The following is a 15,024-nucleotide window of genomic DNA, read 5'->3' as shown; positions in this document are numbered from 1 at the left end:
TTTGAGTGCATATCTACGTATAAAGCAAAACACCAAAAATAAGCTGTTTCAGAAAGGAGAATTTATAAATATAAGAAAACAGGTTCACATCAAAGGAATGCTAGTTCATTGATCAATAAATTAATCAACTTGGCTGCGCCCCAGTCTAGTATCTGTTCTGTTAAATAAAAGTTCATAGTAGAAAAATGGAGTAATCTGCTAAGGATCAGCAGTAGCTCCGAAATCGCCAATCGAGGAAAAAAATGATGAATATGAGCTTATGTTTGCAAGACAACAATGTCATCAATTGGAGGTGTTAAGAATGAGAAATTTGATGGCAATTTAATAAGAGGCTCATTTCCAGCTAGCCTCTGATAGGCAAGTCCAAGCGCATACCCAAGTGCGCGACCAACAGGAACTGCTACAGCATTCCCAACTTGGCAATATCTACACCAAAGTGAACACAACACAATGAAAATCAATTTATAAAGTGGCAGAAGATGCAAAACATATTTTGAGTAGTTTTGACTCATTGATAATGCAAATGGCATCAAATCATCGCGTGTTAGGAGGAATTAATTGCTAGTTATTTACAACTTCCGAAATGTACATGTACATGTAAGAGGAAGACAATTCAAGGATAGTGCATTTACTGCGAGGGTATATATGTATCACTTCTTTAACGAGGGGTAAATCACAAAGTTGAGGAGTATATATGTCTCGTCCCTTTTCCCTATAATGAAAGATCATAAAAATGTTTTTTTTTCATATTCCTCTCTACATAGAGATGAAGGCTGCATTTGGGTCTGTTTTTCTTATCCTGGTCTTTAAGATCTTTGATTAGTTATCGAAATCGACAAGCTACTAGAACTATTTTCATCAGAAAACAAGATACCTTTCCTTGAGAGTACCAGTAAACCTATAGAAATCTGGAAAACCTTGCAATCTTGCATACTCTCGTATGGTCAGTACTCGATCTTGCTCTGGGTGTAAGATAGCCTGAAAAATATTAAAAATCTCAGAAAACGCTACAGTTCTATATTTGCATATTCGATGGTAAGAATAAAACAACAAAGTACCTGGGCACGATGATTAGGAAACGTCACTAATGTTGCTACTGTTTCATCCCACCACAACCTTGCAAATGGCCTAAAATTTAAAAAGGATTTAATTGTCTATTGGATGTTATCAATTAAACGGAGAAAGACGAAGAGAATATGACAAGCTTATAAGAAAATATGCATAACCTCTTAGACTTTCCATGCTCAAAGTTGAAGGCACAGTCAGGAACCTATATTGCAGAAGAATGATTCCGATTAGCAAGAATCGTACATTATTTGTCTAGGTGTCATAGACAAGTACTTTTTAACACAACAGCCGAAACAAATTGCCTACCATGGGCTTCCCGTTTGGTAGAACCTTTGGATCTTTAGTATCACGACGAGCCACATTATCCCCTCCTACAATTACACCAGGGAGGTCCCTGAAATTTGCTCCCTGCAGTGGAAATACATTACAAGGGGGCAAACATCTGAAAAAAATTCAATTTTCAGCAATGTTACAACCGTCAAACCTTTCTATGTGGGACTAGACAAACTCGCAAGTAATCGTCCTCGTTTAGTTGGCAAGGCCGATGATCAGACAAAACAGGTTCTTTTGTTTCCTTGACTCCAGTTGATGAACAACTCATTATCTCTGAATGAATCATTTCCACATATAAAAATACACATTCAGTTCATAGAATCTTTAGCATAAACATACATGTATTTAGCCGTAGTCCAACAAAAAATAGCCATTTGAGCAAGTGTGCAGAGAGAAATTACCATGTTTAGATAATCTTATGTATTTCTGGAACTCTGTTTCGGGGGGCATCTCATATGGCCTTTCTTCACGAGTTTCATGCCATGTGACCTATAAGAAAGTACAAAAATTATTCCATTAGAAAGATAAATTTCTTAATAAACACACAACATATACCAAAATTAAGAAGGGCTTCTAATGAAAACAACAACCATACAGCTGGCATATCAGATATCGCATCACGAAGAACAAGAGCTTCCTCAAGGTCACGTGGTTGTCCTTCCTCATAAGCAACAGTATTACGCTGCAAGAAGGAAAACAACTGTTACAAATGCAGACCAGCAGTATAAAAAGCCTATAACTAAGAGAAAATAGAAAGAATGCCACGGCAGAGTAAATGTACAAGGTACCTCAAATTCAGGTGAGGGCCAATATTTAACAATCACGTCATGTGAAGGAAGTGGAAATGGGGGCAACCTCTGAACAAGAGAGGGAACGACTGAGATTAATTATCACAAAGATATAATCACCAATTATGAACTGGTATGAAAAAAAAGTGTTCCTATTGAGTAAGTCTGATGATAACAGGCATACTCACCTCACTCGGAAGTGCACCCCAAAAGAAAACTCGCAATCGGAATTGTGGAAGACCATAACAACCAGCTGCCATAGTTCCAAGTCTTGCTTGGTATCTCATATGTACCAAACGGCTTAAAGCATATCTTCCAAGAGATGCTTTATCGAACCTCAATATGTCAGCAACATTTTCCATCAACACATATTTAGGCCGTAGGAATTCCACAACATCCATAAATATAATAATTTGACGATTTTTTTCATCAGACAATGGGTCATCAGTATTTCTGTGGCGATTATATCCACTGATGCCCTGGCAAGGAGGACCCCCACATATCATATCAACGTCACCCTACAAACATAATTAGTCAGGACCGGAAAATCAAACAGGGATGATGACTCCAATGTCATTTAGTGATAGATAACTTACTGGTAGAGGCAGAATTTTCAACTGTTGCCCCCTTCGAACAAAATCTTTTATACTGTCTCCGCAATTTCTGATACAAAATAATTATTGCACATATAATTGAGGATGTGATGAAATGCATAACAAAATGTTAAGATCTTCTGAATTTTCTCAATCTCAGAAAAACTCAGAATTGCACTTCCTGCTTGCGTTAATTTGTCGAAAACCAAATATGATAAAGGAGAGTGTTAAGAACCTTGATATTCAGGAAGAGAAACAGTGCTTCTACTTTTAGCTAATCAAACTTTTTGAGCAACCAAAACTGAAAGATACTATTAAACGATGGAAGGAACAGCATTTAGCAAGTACTTACTTCAAGTTCTCAATTGGCTCCCAAGTATCTTCACTCGGACCATAACCTTTCCATCGCACCTATAAGAGCACTCGCAAGAAGAAACATCATGCTCAATATCAAAGTTAAGATCAAGAATCGAGTTTGTAGAATAAAACCATCAAAGCATAAACAATACAGAAAATCAAGAATTAAACCTCACTCCTCCAACAGTTAAATCTCATTTCTGATGGAATTACCTCATCACATTAACATACTTCCACTATTTGGTTGTTTGGATAAATCAATTCAGTTCATTGATGGTGCCAAATTTGTGTTAGTGAATGAGTGGCTCAACCACGTGTAATAACTACGTCATCCCAAAGATATTGGTGTCCTCTTTTTACACCAAAATAAATTAAATGAAAAAAAGGACTTCTTAATACATCTTATCTCCTTTTCTTCACTATGGAAAAGTGTTCCTTTCACTCCTATATTCGCCTAAAGAAAAAGCAGATAGTATTATTTTCAACTGCCCTCTTCTCCTAGTTAATTCGTCTCAGTGTCCAACTAAAACGAGGAGATAGCTAGATTCCAATGCTGAGATGTGTACCTGCAATGTGAAGTATATGATCTGCATCTTGAGCTCTAGCCCTTGCACAAGCAACACCAGCTTTACTGCAGCTCTCTTCCTTAGTTTGTCTGTCGTTAGGAACTTAAGATGGAAACTTTCACCATGCACCAGGTAAAAAGACAACTCTTTTTGGTACTTTAGTATCCCATATTCTCTATATCTTCTTCCTAGCTAACTTCTCCAATATTTTTATGTAAAATTCAAAGCTGTGGCATAAATGGGGGCAGCTTTCTAACCTTTTCGATTAACTTGCCTCTTCAATTCTCAGTACACATTTCAAGATTCTCTAGATAAGTTCATCAATACGCGATCCACACTGCTTGGGTAAAACCCCGAATCACATTCCTAGGACTTAAGAGTCCATGTGCCATTTTTTTAAGTCCTCCAAAACAAATTAGAAGTTTACACCTTGTAGTGTGACAGAATTTGAGTCCACATCAGCTTCTCAACATTTTCGAAGTTTCCTATGGCGAGTTTACATAAGAAGAGTGAAATTCTTTCTTTTGGATTTTTTTTGTTTGAGAAGGAAAGAAAGTGAATTTTAGGTGAGATTAGATAGATTGGCTCCTTGGATATGATGGATAGTTATGTTCTTCTAGCACGATATGTTGTAGATAGCCGAGAGAGTAGCATTTAATGTGTAATTTCTACATCACTTTGCCTTTCCAGAAATCGATTCTATTTCCATCCGTAACTTCTAAAATGACATTGCCACTACCCTCTTCATATTCCTTTAACATATTTCTCCTAGGTCAAGATCTATAAGGTAATGTGATACTTCCGGATCTCCATCACCAACCTGTATACCATACTTGTTTCCGACCACTGTAGAAAATTAATTTTCTACCACTAATACACATTCTTACTAGGTACACCTATTAATAGATGTGATTTTTCTTTGAAAATACAAATACATAAAAGAATGCAGTGCATTTATTGCACCACTTGTTACCAGTTTGTTAGGTCAATACTGAATGTTGACGCGCAAAACTTAAAAGAGTTCAATTTATTTCAAAATGTAATCTTTATTCATCAATTTAGGTCAATCTTTCTTTAAGTAACTCGTGGTTTTTAACTCTGGGATGTAACTATAAGTGCATTAAACTAGGACAACCAACATAATATGAAAGAAAAGCTTATACCTTAAAATGAAGTCCAGATTTTCCATCGTTGTTGGGATCCCCGTAACATATGTCAACGAATCTTAATACCTCATATTCTCCAGAAGATGCATTGGAACCAGACAGAGAATCATCATTGTTTTCACCTTCATCTCTGTCGTCTAGCTCACTATTAGAGCTTGTTTTGATATCACTACAGCCGTACGACTTAATTAGCTTCTCCCATCTTTTCAGTAGCTCCAGAAAATTCTCAACACCTTCATTCCTAACCTAAGAAAAATGTTAACTATGATTAAATATTACATACCGATAGAATATATCATGTCTGCCACAAAAATAAAAGCTTACATGTGTCTGAGGATGATTTAGTTTCAGGCTATCACAGGCAGCTTTATTAAAATCAACTGCCCATTTCTATAAGACGAAGAAACAAATGAAATTTCAGACACGTCACTTAAGAAGATAACAGACATGAATAGGATGTTTATAAATTTACCGTCACAAGATTAAGACCAGAGAGTTTTGTGCCAAGGCACAATCCCATTGACATGCCGCCACAACCAGCATATAGATCCAATAATGACAACTCCACTTTCATAGGTTCACAACTTGGTGATACCTCCAGAGGATATGTAGTGATAGGCTTATATGACGCATCAACTAGCGAAGGGGAAACAGAGCTTTTGACTGAATAGGCCAAAAAAGATAAAAGTGAAGTATTAACAAATATCGGTAGAGAAAATGTAGAATCAAATTAGGTAGCATTACAAGCTTCATGCAACAAACTGCTACAAGAAGTTCATTTATGATAACAAGTGGAAAATAGGATGTTTGAATATTTTTATGTCACGTACAAGTAAGCTACAAAAGGTAACTTTTTTTTTTTTTGGAAATTGTTAACATGATAAGATTCAAAAGGGAATTTTACATTCAAGATGCAACTCAAATATCATAAGCAAGAAAAACTTGACAATCATGGACACTTTGAAATGCTCCTTTTGCACTAGAGTAGCAACGGCGTATCTCCTTCAATTGTACAGAACCTACCCAATTTCACGAGCCATCACGTGGCATCAACTAATGCCATCCATTCTATGGATCAACTATAGCCGATAATTTTATGTCGTCTAAAAATAAGACCAAATACACAACGCCTCAATCTGACTTATTGTGACTGAATATGTTCTTTGTGAATCTAAGATAAGATTCTCACTTTCTCATAGAATTTGTTCTTACTCACTTATGCAGCTCACATCTCATCCTTAACAAATAAAGGTTAAGTATAAATAGATCCATGTGAATAGAAATTTTCTTATGAAAATTAAGGTTTAAAAGAAAAATAATGGATAGAACAGTCATGTTCCTAAACCACCGCAAAAAAAAGTTTTGAGCATCGTATGCCACCTATTTTAAGAAATATTTACTACAAAAGTTATATGTCATCAGGTGTTTTCTCCAGAAAAAACGTTGTTTGAACACACAGACCATTTCAAGATTATCTGTAACAATATAACTTACCATTATGCAACGTACGGAATGTGGAATAATCAACACAGTATTCCATGTCGTAATAAAAGTGAGCAGGTGGAACATCCTTTTTATTCAAATCATGCTTCAGCAGTAACAAAATTGCACAAGAAACAGTAAGAGCACAGTAGTCAATATAGTGAACAATGGAACAAACGAGAGTAATCACAAGCAATTTTAACAACATTACAAAAAAAATATCAAGATGAAGCATACCCTGGTTGGTAATTCTACCACGTTAACTTTGGAAACTATGCAGTCTAGTAAATTATCATTCTCCAAAGTAGAATAGAATACGCGCTTTGGGTCATGGAAAGAAGCCGCACCTTGCAACACCTGAAAATGTTTTGTAGATAGAATGTCCAAACGAATAAATTAGAAAAGAAGGGGCTTCAAAGTACACAATACAAAGTGAAAAGAAAGTACTCTAGCAATAGTACAAACCGTATCTTCAGCTCTGAAGAACCATTGTACCCTAAAATAATCTTCCCCCTCTGTCGTCTTGAAAAACTCCAAGATCCTGCCAATATGTTTTTTCTTGCCTTCACCCTAAAGGAATTGCCCAACATTTTTCAAGACATAGCCAGATGAGTGATTCATAAAGGTCACATAGCTGGCAATGAAATTTCAACATTTTGCATCAGTTATGAAAATATTTTTTTCCTAGAAGAGAACTTTAAAACCTGACCCTAACTGCCCTGTGAGATGTGTTGGAGATCCACATTTAAAAAATGATTTGAGTTCACACATCAGGTTGTTTGATAAAATTTTACATTACGGAGCATAATAATACCGAGTTATATCTGGCTCATATCTCACTTCTCATTCTAACTATGTTGTATGATCCTCTTGGTTGTTCGAAGCTAAAAGACGGCCGGACGAACTGCTATTTTGCATAGGGGAATTAAGACAGGCAAGGTGCTTTTACTTAACTCATGAAGGTTCATTTCTAGATAGCAAGCAAGGATAAGGAAGCAAAGGTAGAGTCCTTTAATACTATGTCTGTCATTATGTGCGACCATCTCCACTACAGAAAGTAAAAAAAAGGAAAGAACAACACATTTATACAAATGTCTTTATTATTATATTAGCATAAGTAGTCAACATTTTCAACTAGGGCTTTGGCATACATGCAAACATAATAAAGAAAAACCAAACAAAGATAGTTAGCATAGATATAAGACTATTTTTAGAAAGTATCGAAGTAAATCTCCACTAACAAAGATAAAGAACACCAAAAAATGAAAACACATTACAAAGCATCTGCAGACACTTATTTAAACCTAAGACTCCAAAGAGTCGACTGACTCTTAATGATATCTGCCGCAGATGCAGGAGACTATACTAACAATAAAATCCCCTCGTTTTCAGGAATGGTCCATTAAATTTTAGTTCGTTGAGAACCTCGACTGAACGAGAGCGAGTGATAGACTTGGCAGCCCAACATTCATTCTCATATAATATTGGGCTTACAACTATTCTGTAGAAGTTACCTTTTCACGTGGTAGGCATCCTCCTATCACATAATACCTGGTAGCACTTCTCTATTTCGAGACTGCTATTTTGATTATCTCTGTAATAACTCAATCTATTACTTCATTCTCTTAGAATAACAAGCGCAGATACTACATATGTTGTCTTATTCTGCTCATCCAAAAACCTTGCTCTCAATAGAGTTTCTCCCGTGTTCAAGCTTTTGGTTTACAGCATGGTTTATTTTGTCAATTAGCATTGTCGATAAATGCATACTCCATGGGACCTCATCCCGTATTTGTGTAGGTTAGCTCATCCATAATAAGGGTGAATAAGTATGAGCTCAATGTTTATCCCTAACCTAAACCCACTATTATGAGAAACTTTGTTGTGTCACTCACTACTAATGATGGCTCCTTCGTCTTTTATGATATTTATAATAATTTAACATGCATTCCGCTTTTCTTCAACACCCACCAAAAGATTTTTCTTGGTACTGTTATCACATGTTTTCTCTAGGTCAATAAACACCATGTGTGATCTTTATTCCTTCTTAGTAGAATCTATTACAAAATCTACTGGCCATAAATCAAAACTGATACTGAATCATCCTAGCAGTGTCCCTACGTTTACATTTAATCACTCCTTAACATAGTATCATCACATGACGTACGTTTAGCTTTTAGATGTTCCAACAATTTCAGTTTCAACCAATTTCATGTTAGCCACCTTGATCTAAAATATAAGTTGTTGATTAATGCATAAACCAAATTATAATTGTTGAGACTAATTTCTTATAAAAGGAAGAAGAAGCTATATAGAGAGCTAATAACTTACCTTTACAAATGCACAATCTCCAATATTGAAAATGAAACCAGCAACCTTAGCTTGAGCATAATGGCATTCCACATTTAATATGATTTCATCTTCTTCGCCGGAACTACAATAAAAGGCAAGCATAAAATTAAGGAGTGAAGACGTGCAAGAGTTTAAGAAGGTTAGAATAGGGGAACATTTTTACCACCAAAAATGACAATTTCAGATAGTATCACTCACTTTAATTTCCACCCTTGGCGCTGCGTTTTTCGATTCTGCAATTGCCAATATACATTTAAACTTAGAATGAGCAAACTTTAATGACATGTTGCTCAAATGTTTAAAATAATCCAGCATCACCACTTATAAGAGCACAATGTAATCAATTAAAATGGCCAACAAATAATAGTGTTAGCTTATAGGAGCTGATAAAAGGTTATTATTCAGATTTTTTGGCTTATGATATCCTAAAGTCAACTACTTTTCTGTATAATCTTATACATTGCAATGAAATTTACATGCACGCATTCCTATAAAGAACCAGGAAGAAAGGTTAGATATTCAAAATAGAATCCAGCTAAAAATATTAAGTTTACACTTATCATTTTCAAAATAAATAAAAAACTAGCTTATATGAGACGGATAGAAGGTTCCACTTCACTTCTTTGGCTTATGAAATCCCAACGGCAAGTTCTTATTCATTATATATAATTTTATACTTTTCAGTGAATCTTCTATGCACATTTTCCTATAAAGAATCAGGATAGATATCTAGGGTGTTATCTATACAAATAGAAGGATGTCTACCTGTAACGATCCGACATTTCTTTTTTCAGAAGAAGAGTTACTTCATTAATTATAGCTCATTAATTTTAACAGGTTTCATATCAAACAGGATAATTACAGAACATTTTCTTATAGTATGTATGTATATTTAATTATTCTTGAAAATACTATTTATATCATATAATGTATAAGTTAGTGAAGTACTTAAGTGGTTAGTTTGCCTACTTTACAATTATACATGTCAGTAGGGTGATCAAGTAATTTATAAGAGTGAAGAAGTGTGGTAGTCCCATTTATTCGTAGCCTACATATGAGGATATGAGATATATTGAAGTAAAAGAGTTCCTAGCTCTTTGGAAATAAACTTTTTGCTCGAAGGGAAAGACTGGAACTTTAGATGAGCCAACAGTGAAGCTCTCGTCAATTTAAGCTTCAGGTAAGAATTTACTTAGTCAAGAGCTGTATCGGACTCAATAACAATGTAGAGTCCAAATGGAATATATGTGAGCTTAAAGAGAATCAACAAATTAGTAATGATGGTCACGTCCATTTTCCAGCCAAGTAACTGCTTTATTGGTCCTTTGAAAATGCTTTTTGTATTAAGAAGTGATAAGGTTTTAATGAATTGGTAATGGTGGTAAATGGAGATTTCACTCATCATTTGACATCAAGATTGAAATTTGATTATAGATTTGGACTCTATGGCTTATGGACAGCACGTCCATGTAATCAATTCCAGATTTTGGACAGTTGACCCGAGGGGCCGATTTGAGTTGATCAAGAGTTGACGTTGACATCGAGGTGTCATAAATTATGGACTAGTCTCCCTAGACTAATTTGAATCTGTTATTTATATTACTGAATAGATTGAGGCTACTGGAGGTCATTTGAAGAGAAGTTGGCATTTCAAGAGAGGTTTGTGTACCGGTTATAAGACAAGTGAAGTCTTGAACTCTTAGATTACTTGTTTTTCATTAAAAGGATATGATTTTTATTGTATATACGCATTTAAGACATTTAGTTTGTCTGAATTCGCGAGCATGATCTAAATTGGATAAACTTTCAACTGTCTAAAGTAATTGCCATTTGAGTCCTTTAGCTATAGACATTTATTCCACTTTATCATATCTTCAAAGGAGCATACTCTGTTAGGTCCCATTGGGTTTGGTCGGAGGTAGATGCTAGATTTATAACTGACTCGGGTAGGATTGTGGGTAAATAATCCCCACTCAGGATGACAGGGTAAGACATGGACATATACATACAGGGACGGATCCGCGGTTATATTTGCTTTTAGGGGTCGTCAGAATGCACATTTTATGTAAAAAATCCACTTCATATGTATTTTCTAAAATCTAGAACTTGTAAACTCGAAATCTTAGCTTCGTCTATGATACTGGTGCAAGTCATCCACCAAACAGGCCTGAGTTCGATTTTCACTGTTCCCTTTCTCCTCTCCCCTCCCATTCCCGTTCCGTTCCTCACTTCCTCTTCTCAATGAGATGATCAATAGTTGCTTATAGATATAAACGGAGCAGTCCGCGCTGGTTGGCTGCTCGAAGGATTACCTCAAATTGCATCCACATTTTCAAAGATACCTTTTTTATTTAGATTCGAGGCAGGGGAAGGGGATTACAAGGTGAGAAATCAAACTTTTATCGACTAAACTACTAAGATTTCCCGTTTTAGTAAATGAAATGAAAGAAAAAACAAACTATGAAATCAAAGTACCAACCTTCAATTCGTATCGCCATTGCCATTGCTGTTGAGCTTCCTCTGTATCTATCGGTTCACCGATAAAACATGCATTACTCTTCTGCTTCCTCACACTTTTCTCTGCTGAACTTTTTATCCGTTTTATTTCCGATCCTTTACTCTCATTATAATTAACACTCCCTTGTGTTTTTCTTGATCTTAAATTCTTCTCTCCCACTGAATTGCTCTCAGCCGTTATTTTTACCGATGTTCCCGGCGATTCTGCAAAAACTGGATCTTTCCTCCGGGATCCTCGTGAATTGTTCCCTACATTTACTGAATCACTCCCCCTGGCAGCGCGTTTACTCGACGCGCTTCTGTTCGCCGGCGCCGTCATCATCAGAGCCAGCAGTTCCCTCTTCGTGCCGGTTCTTCCGCCGGCGGCGAGTGCACCGCACGCGCTCATCTCCGGCAATGCTAGTTGAACTCCATTTGAGGAATCGGAATTGAACCTCGGAGATTTTCGGGTTTCTTCATCCATTTTTGAACTTACCGGTTTCCGCTTCCTCGATAGTTCCACTTGTTTTATTTCACCCTCTGATTTCCTTGAATTTACTTTTTTGCCCTTATCCTTCGCCGTCGTCGTCCTAGCTGACAGTGATACCAATCTCGGCGACCTCCTCGTACCTTCCGCCGGAGTATTTTTTCCGGCCAATGTAGGTGGTGAAGGAAGAAGAAAAACAGTTTTTTCAGGTGAAATGGTGTCCCGATTTTTCTTCATGAATTCAGTAGCACTAGTACTGAATTTGTTGGTAGTGAATCTAGAAGATCTTCTCCTAACTGATGATGGATAAAACACTATCAATGGAACTGGTTCTTCATTTTGAGGGTAAAACAGAGCTAATGCTGATGAAGATGAAATGGGTTTGTCTTTTCGGGGAGATGGAGTTAGATTTGTAGAAAATCTTGAAGAATCATTTTGCTTTTTCGCCATTTTTATTTGGAAATTGCCAAGAATAGGTGGTGTCTTTACAGAAGAAAACAGGGGAAGAGGATTGGTCAAAATAGTATAAATCTAAATATGGAATTTTAGTTAATACAAGGTTATATTTGTAAATATGTCAGCCTTTTAAGGTAAAAAAATGAAACTACACTATACTATTCTATTTAATTTGTTTTTTCATAATTCAATTTCTATATTTGATATATATATAATCAAAAAAATAATACTGTAGTTGATATAACTAATTAAAAGTTAATATAATAAATGAAAGTTAAAAATTAGGTTTGGTATTATAAATTTAATTTGATTCGATTTTTGATGATTTATATTCTGAATTAGTTAGGAATAACTCTTTTTGACATATTTATAATCCTATCATTCAAATTGCATTATATTATATGTGTTTGTTACTCATATATTTTGCGTGCATTTGAATAGAGCAGTGTTTTAAAAATATTATATAAAGCTTGTTAGTATTATTCGAATTTGTCAAATATATTTGATCCTAGTAATATATTTTGATATAATCGTCATAATATATTCTATAATTATTTTTACAATACTTAATTTTATATAAATGTAATATTTTTTTGTAAATGTATTACTATATTATTTGTATTTAAGAAAAACAATTAAATTTACTTAAATTTTAAAAAAAAATAAAAAAATTAAAAAATAAAATTTTATTACTTGGAAAACGTGCAAGTGGAAAAGTGGGAAAGGACAGTTAATCTCACGTGTAATGTTAAATTTGTGGTAAAATTTAATTTTAAGTCTTTGCTCTGACTAAAACTGGATAACCAAATCTAGTCTACTTTTGCTTTCAAAAAATTTCGAAAATCAAATTTATGGCTCCAAATAATTTTTTTTTTTTAAAATGTGGGACCAAAAAGATAGAGTACTTTTTTAAAAAAGAAATTAGTTTTATTTGTTAATTATTTTAAAATAGATTTTGTTTTATTTATCACTTAACTTTTTTTCCATATTTGTCTTACATTAATTGTTATTCCCTAATCAAACATTAATTAATAGGAAAGTATGGTAAAGAAAAAGTCATGTAAATTTTTGTTTTCCTTATTTATAAGTCAAAATGTGATAAATAAAGTAATTCTAGTTTAACTTTTGATCTTTTTTTTTTATATAAGTCAAGTTTAATTTGTTTCTATAATTTTAACTTGATAAAGAGTTTAAGTATAAAAAAATCATTGTATGTTGTGTTTTTAAATTAAAGATAAAATGGATCAAAATTATTATTTTGTTTGTGATTTTAAACATGACAAAAAAAAAGACTCGTTTGAGTATGCTATATAAAATCATGATTTATAATCAAATTGATATAAAGTTAAAGTTTTGTTTGCAATTTATATATTTAAAGTTAGCTTTTATTCCTTTCATAAATACGAAAACTATTAAAATGTCTTTAATGCGTATACAATCTTATCAAACTTACAAATCATAGTTTATTAATAAGATATCGAAATATCTTAAGATATTGCATTGATAGACCGCATATCTCCATGTTGCTTTTATTTATAAATATTTGTTATTACAAACTTTTAAATATACACAATTTCATAAAATTTTATTAATCAATATTACCAATAAATAGTTATTTTAATATAATTATTTCACACCATGCGAACTATCTCTTCATTCCAAACAAATTTTTTTAAAAGAAATATGAACTTATAAGTCAAGTTTATATATATACTAGTTTCCGAGCACGCGCTTTGCGCGTGTAACTCATGAGTGTATTATTTCTTAAAAGATAATACTACTAAATAATAAAATACGTCTAATTGAGATTTCTTACTTTGTTTTACTACTAATTGTGACACTCCAATTTTCTGACCTCCAAGTGAATGCATCGAGATAATAATATGAGAAATTAATAAAATAAACTTTGTTTGTAATTCAAAAAATAAGTTTGCAAAGCTAAAAGGAAAAATAACAACTATCTAAATTAAATTTCTTGATAGTTCCGTTTTATTGGTAGAATAATGCTAGATAGTGTAAGATTAACTTTGAGTGAAGGAAAACAAAACCTTTCAACTTTTTTAATGAATGTGTTTTAAGTATTGTATTAAATTTTTATCCACAAACACTTTAAACTAATTAGTTAACTATAAATATTTAAAACTAAGATGTAAAAAGTTTTATCATTTATATTTTAAAAATCAGGATATTTATGAATAACTACTATTTTTATATAAAATTTAATTCTGTCATACATAACTTATCCACCATTAATCTAATATTATATGTTTCACCTTTTTTTTCATAAAAAGAAAAAAAAAGAGTAAACATCATATTTTATCACATTCATTCTTAAAGATGAAAATTAATGTATATGTAAAAAATTATAAGTACGGAGAAAAGAAAAGAAAAAGATACACATGAGCAAGATAATTAGGCATTTCATTTTGTTTGTCTCTATAGTGAAACTGAACATTTGAGCATACATAAAAAAAATATGAATTTAGAGTAACTTGCTAATAAAACAAGAATTCAACTATATGAAGAGAAACAAAAAAGTCTTATTATAATTCTTACTACAAATAAGTATAAAACTAACACATCAAGCTCCGATGCTTCAGTAATTGAATTCTTATCTATTCTCATAACTGCATAAGGGAATCTCACAACTTTCACCTCAAATTGTGACCTTATTTCACATGTTTAGAGTTCCTATATACAAGAATTGTAGGAGTGGCAAATAAAAGTTCTTCTTGAAAAAGTTAAATTTATAGAACAAAATTATGAAAACATGAAAAGTCACATGAATTATTGTTAAAATAAATATAAAAAAGATAGAGATGAAATTTAATTTTAAAGATACATGAATCTACTTTAATTTCTTGATAATTACTCATTTTT

General features: G+C 33.4%; 1 protein-coding gene across 2 annotated transcripts; it reads right to left on the bottom strand.

Annotated features, from left to right (window-relative positions):
* Positions 1–46: 46 nt before the first annotated feature.
* LOC107028898 (DNA (cytosine-5)-methyltransferase CMT2) lies at positions 47–12,219 on the bottom strand. 2 transcript variants are annotated; one of them, XM_015230140.1, is made up of 21 exons: positions 11,185–12,138; positions 8,904–8,938; positions 8,685–8,787; positions 6,819–6,923; positions 6,591–6,710; positions 6,366–6,459; positions 5,344–5,534; positions 5,196–5,261; positions 4,869–5,117; positions 3,135–3,193; positions 2,786–2,852; positions 2,378–2,707; positions 2,190–2,258; positions 1,997–2,083; positions 1,803–1,890; positions 1,553–1,674; positions 1,375–1,476; positions 1,227–1,270; positions 1,059–1,128; positions 875–978; positions 47–426 (listed from the first exon to the last, which is right to left on the bottom strand). In XM_015230140.1, the coding sequence occupies exons 1-21, from the start codon at positions 12,136–12,138 to the stop codon at positions 258–260; spliced, it is 3,228 nt and encodes a 1,075-aa protein (XP_015085626.1). In that variant the 3' UTR covers positions 47–257. The 2 variants fall into 2 exon arrangements, with proteins under 2 accessions (XP_015085626.1, XP_015085627.1); XM_015230141.2 differs by lacking the exons at positions 47–426; positions 875–978; positions 1,059–1,128; positions 1,227–1,270; positions 1,375–1,476 and having other exon boundaries at positions 1,639–1,674; positions 1,992–2,083; positions 11,185–12,219.
* Between the last annotated feature and the right edge of the window lie 2,805 nt (positions 12,220–15,024).

Source organism: Solanum pennellii, chromosome 8 (assembly GCF_001406875.1).
Source record: "Solanum pennellii chromosome 8, SPENNV200".
Classification (NCBI taxonomy): domain Eukaryota; kingdom Viridiplantae; phylum Streptophyta; class Magnoliopsida; order Solanales; family Solanaceae; genus Solanum; species Solanum pennellii.
This window is presented reverse-complemented; position numbering and strand designations above follow the sequence as displayed.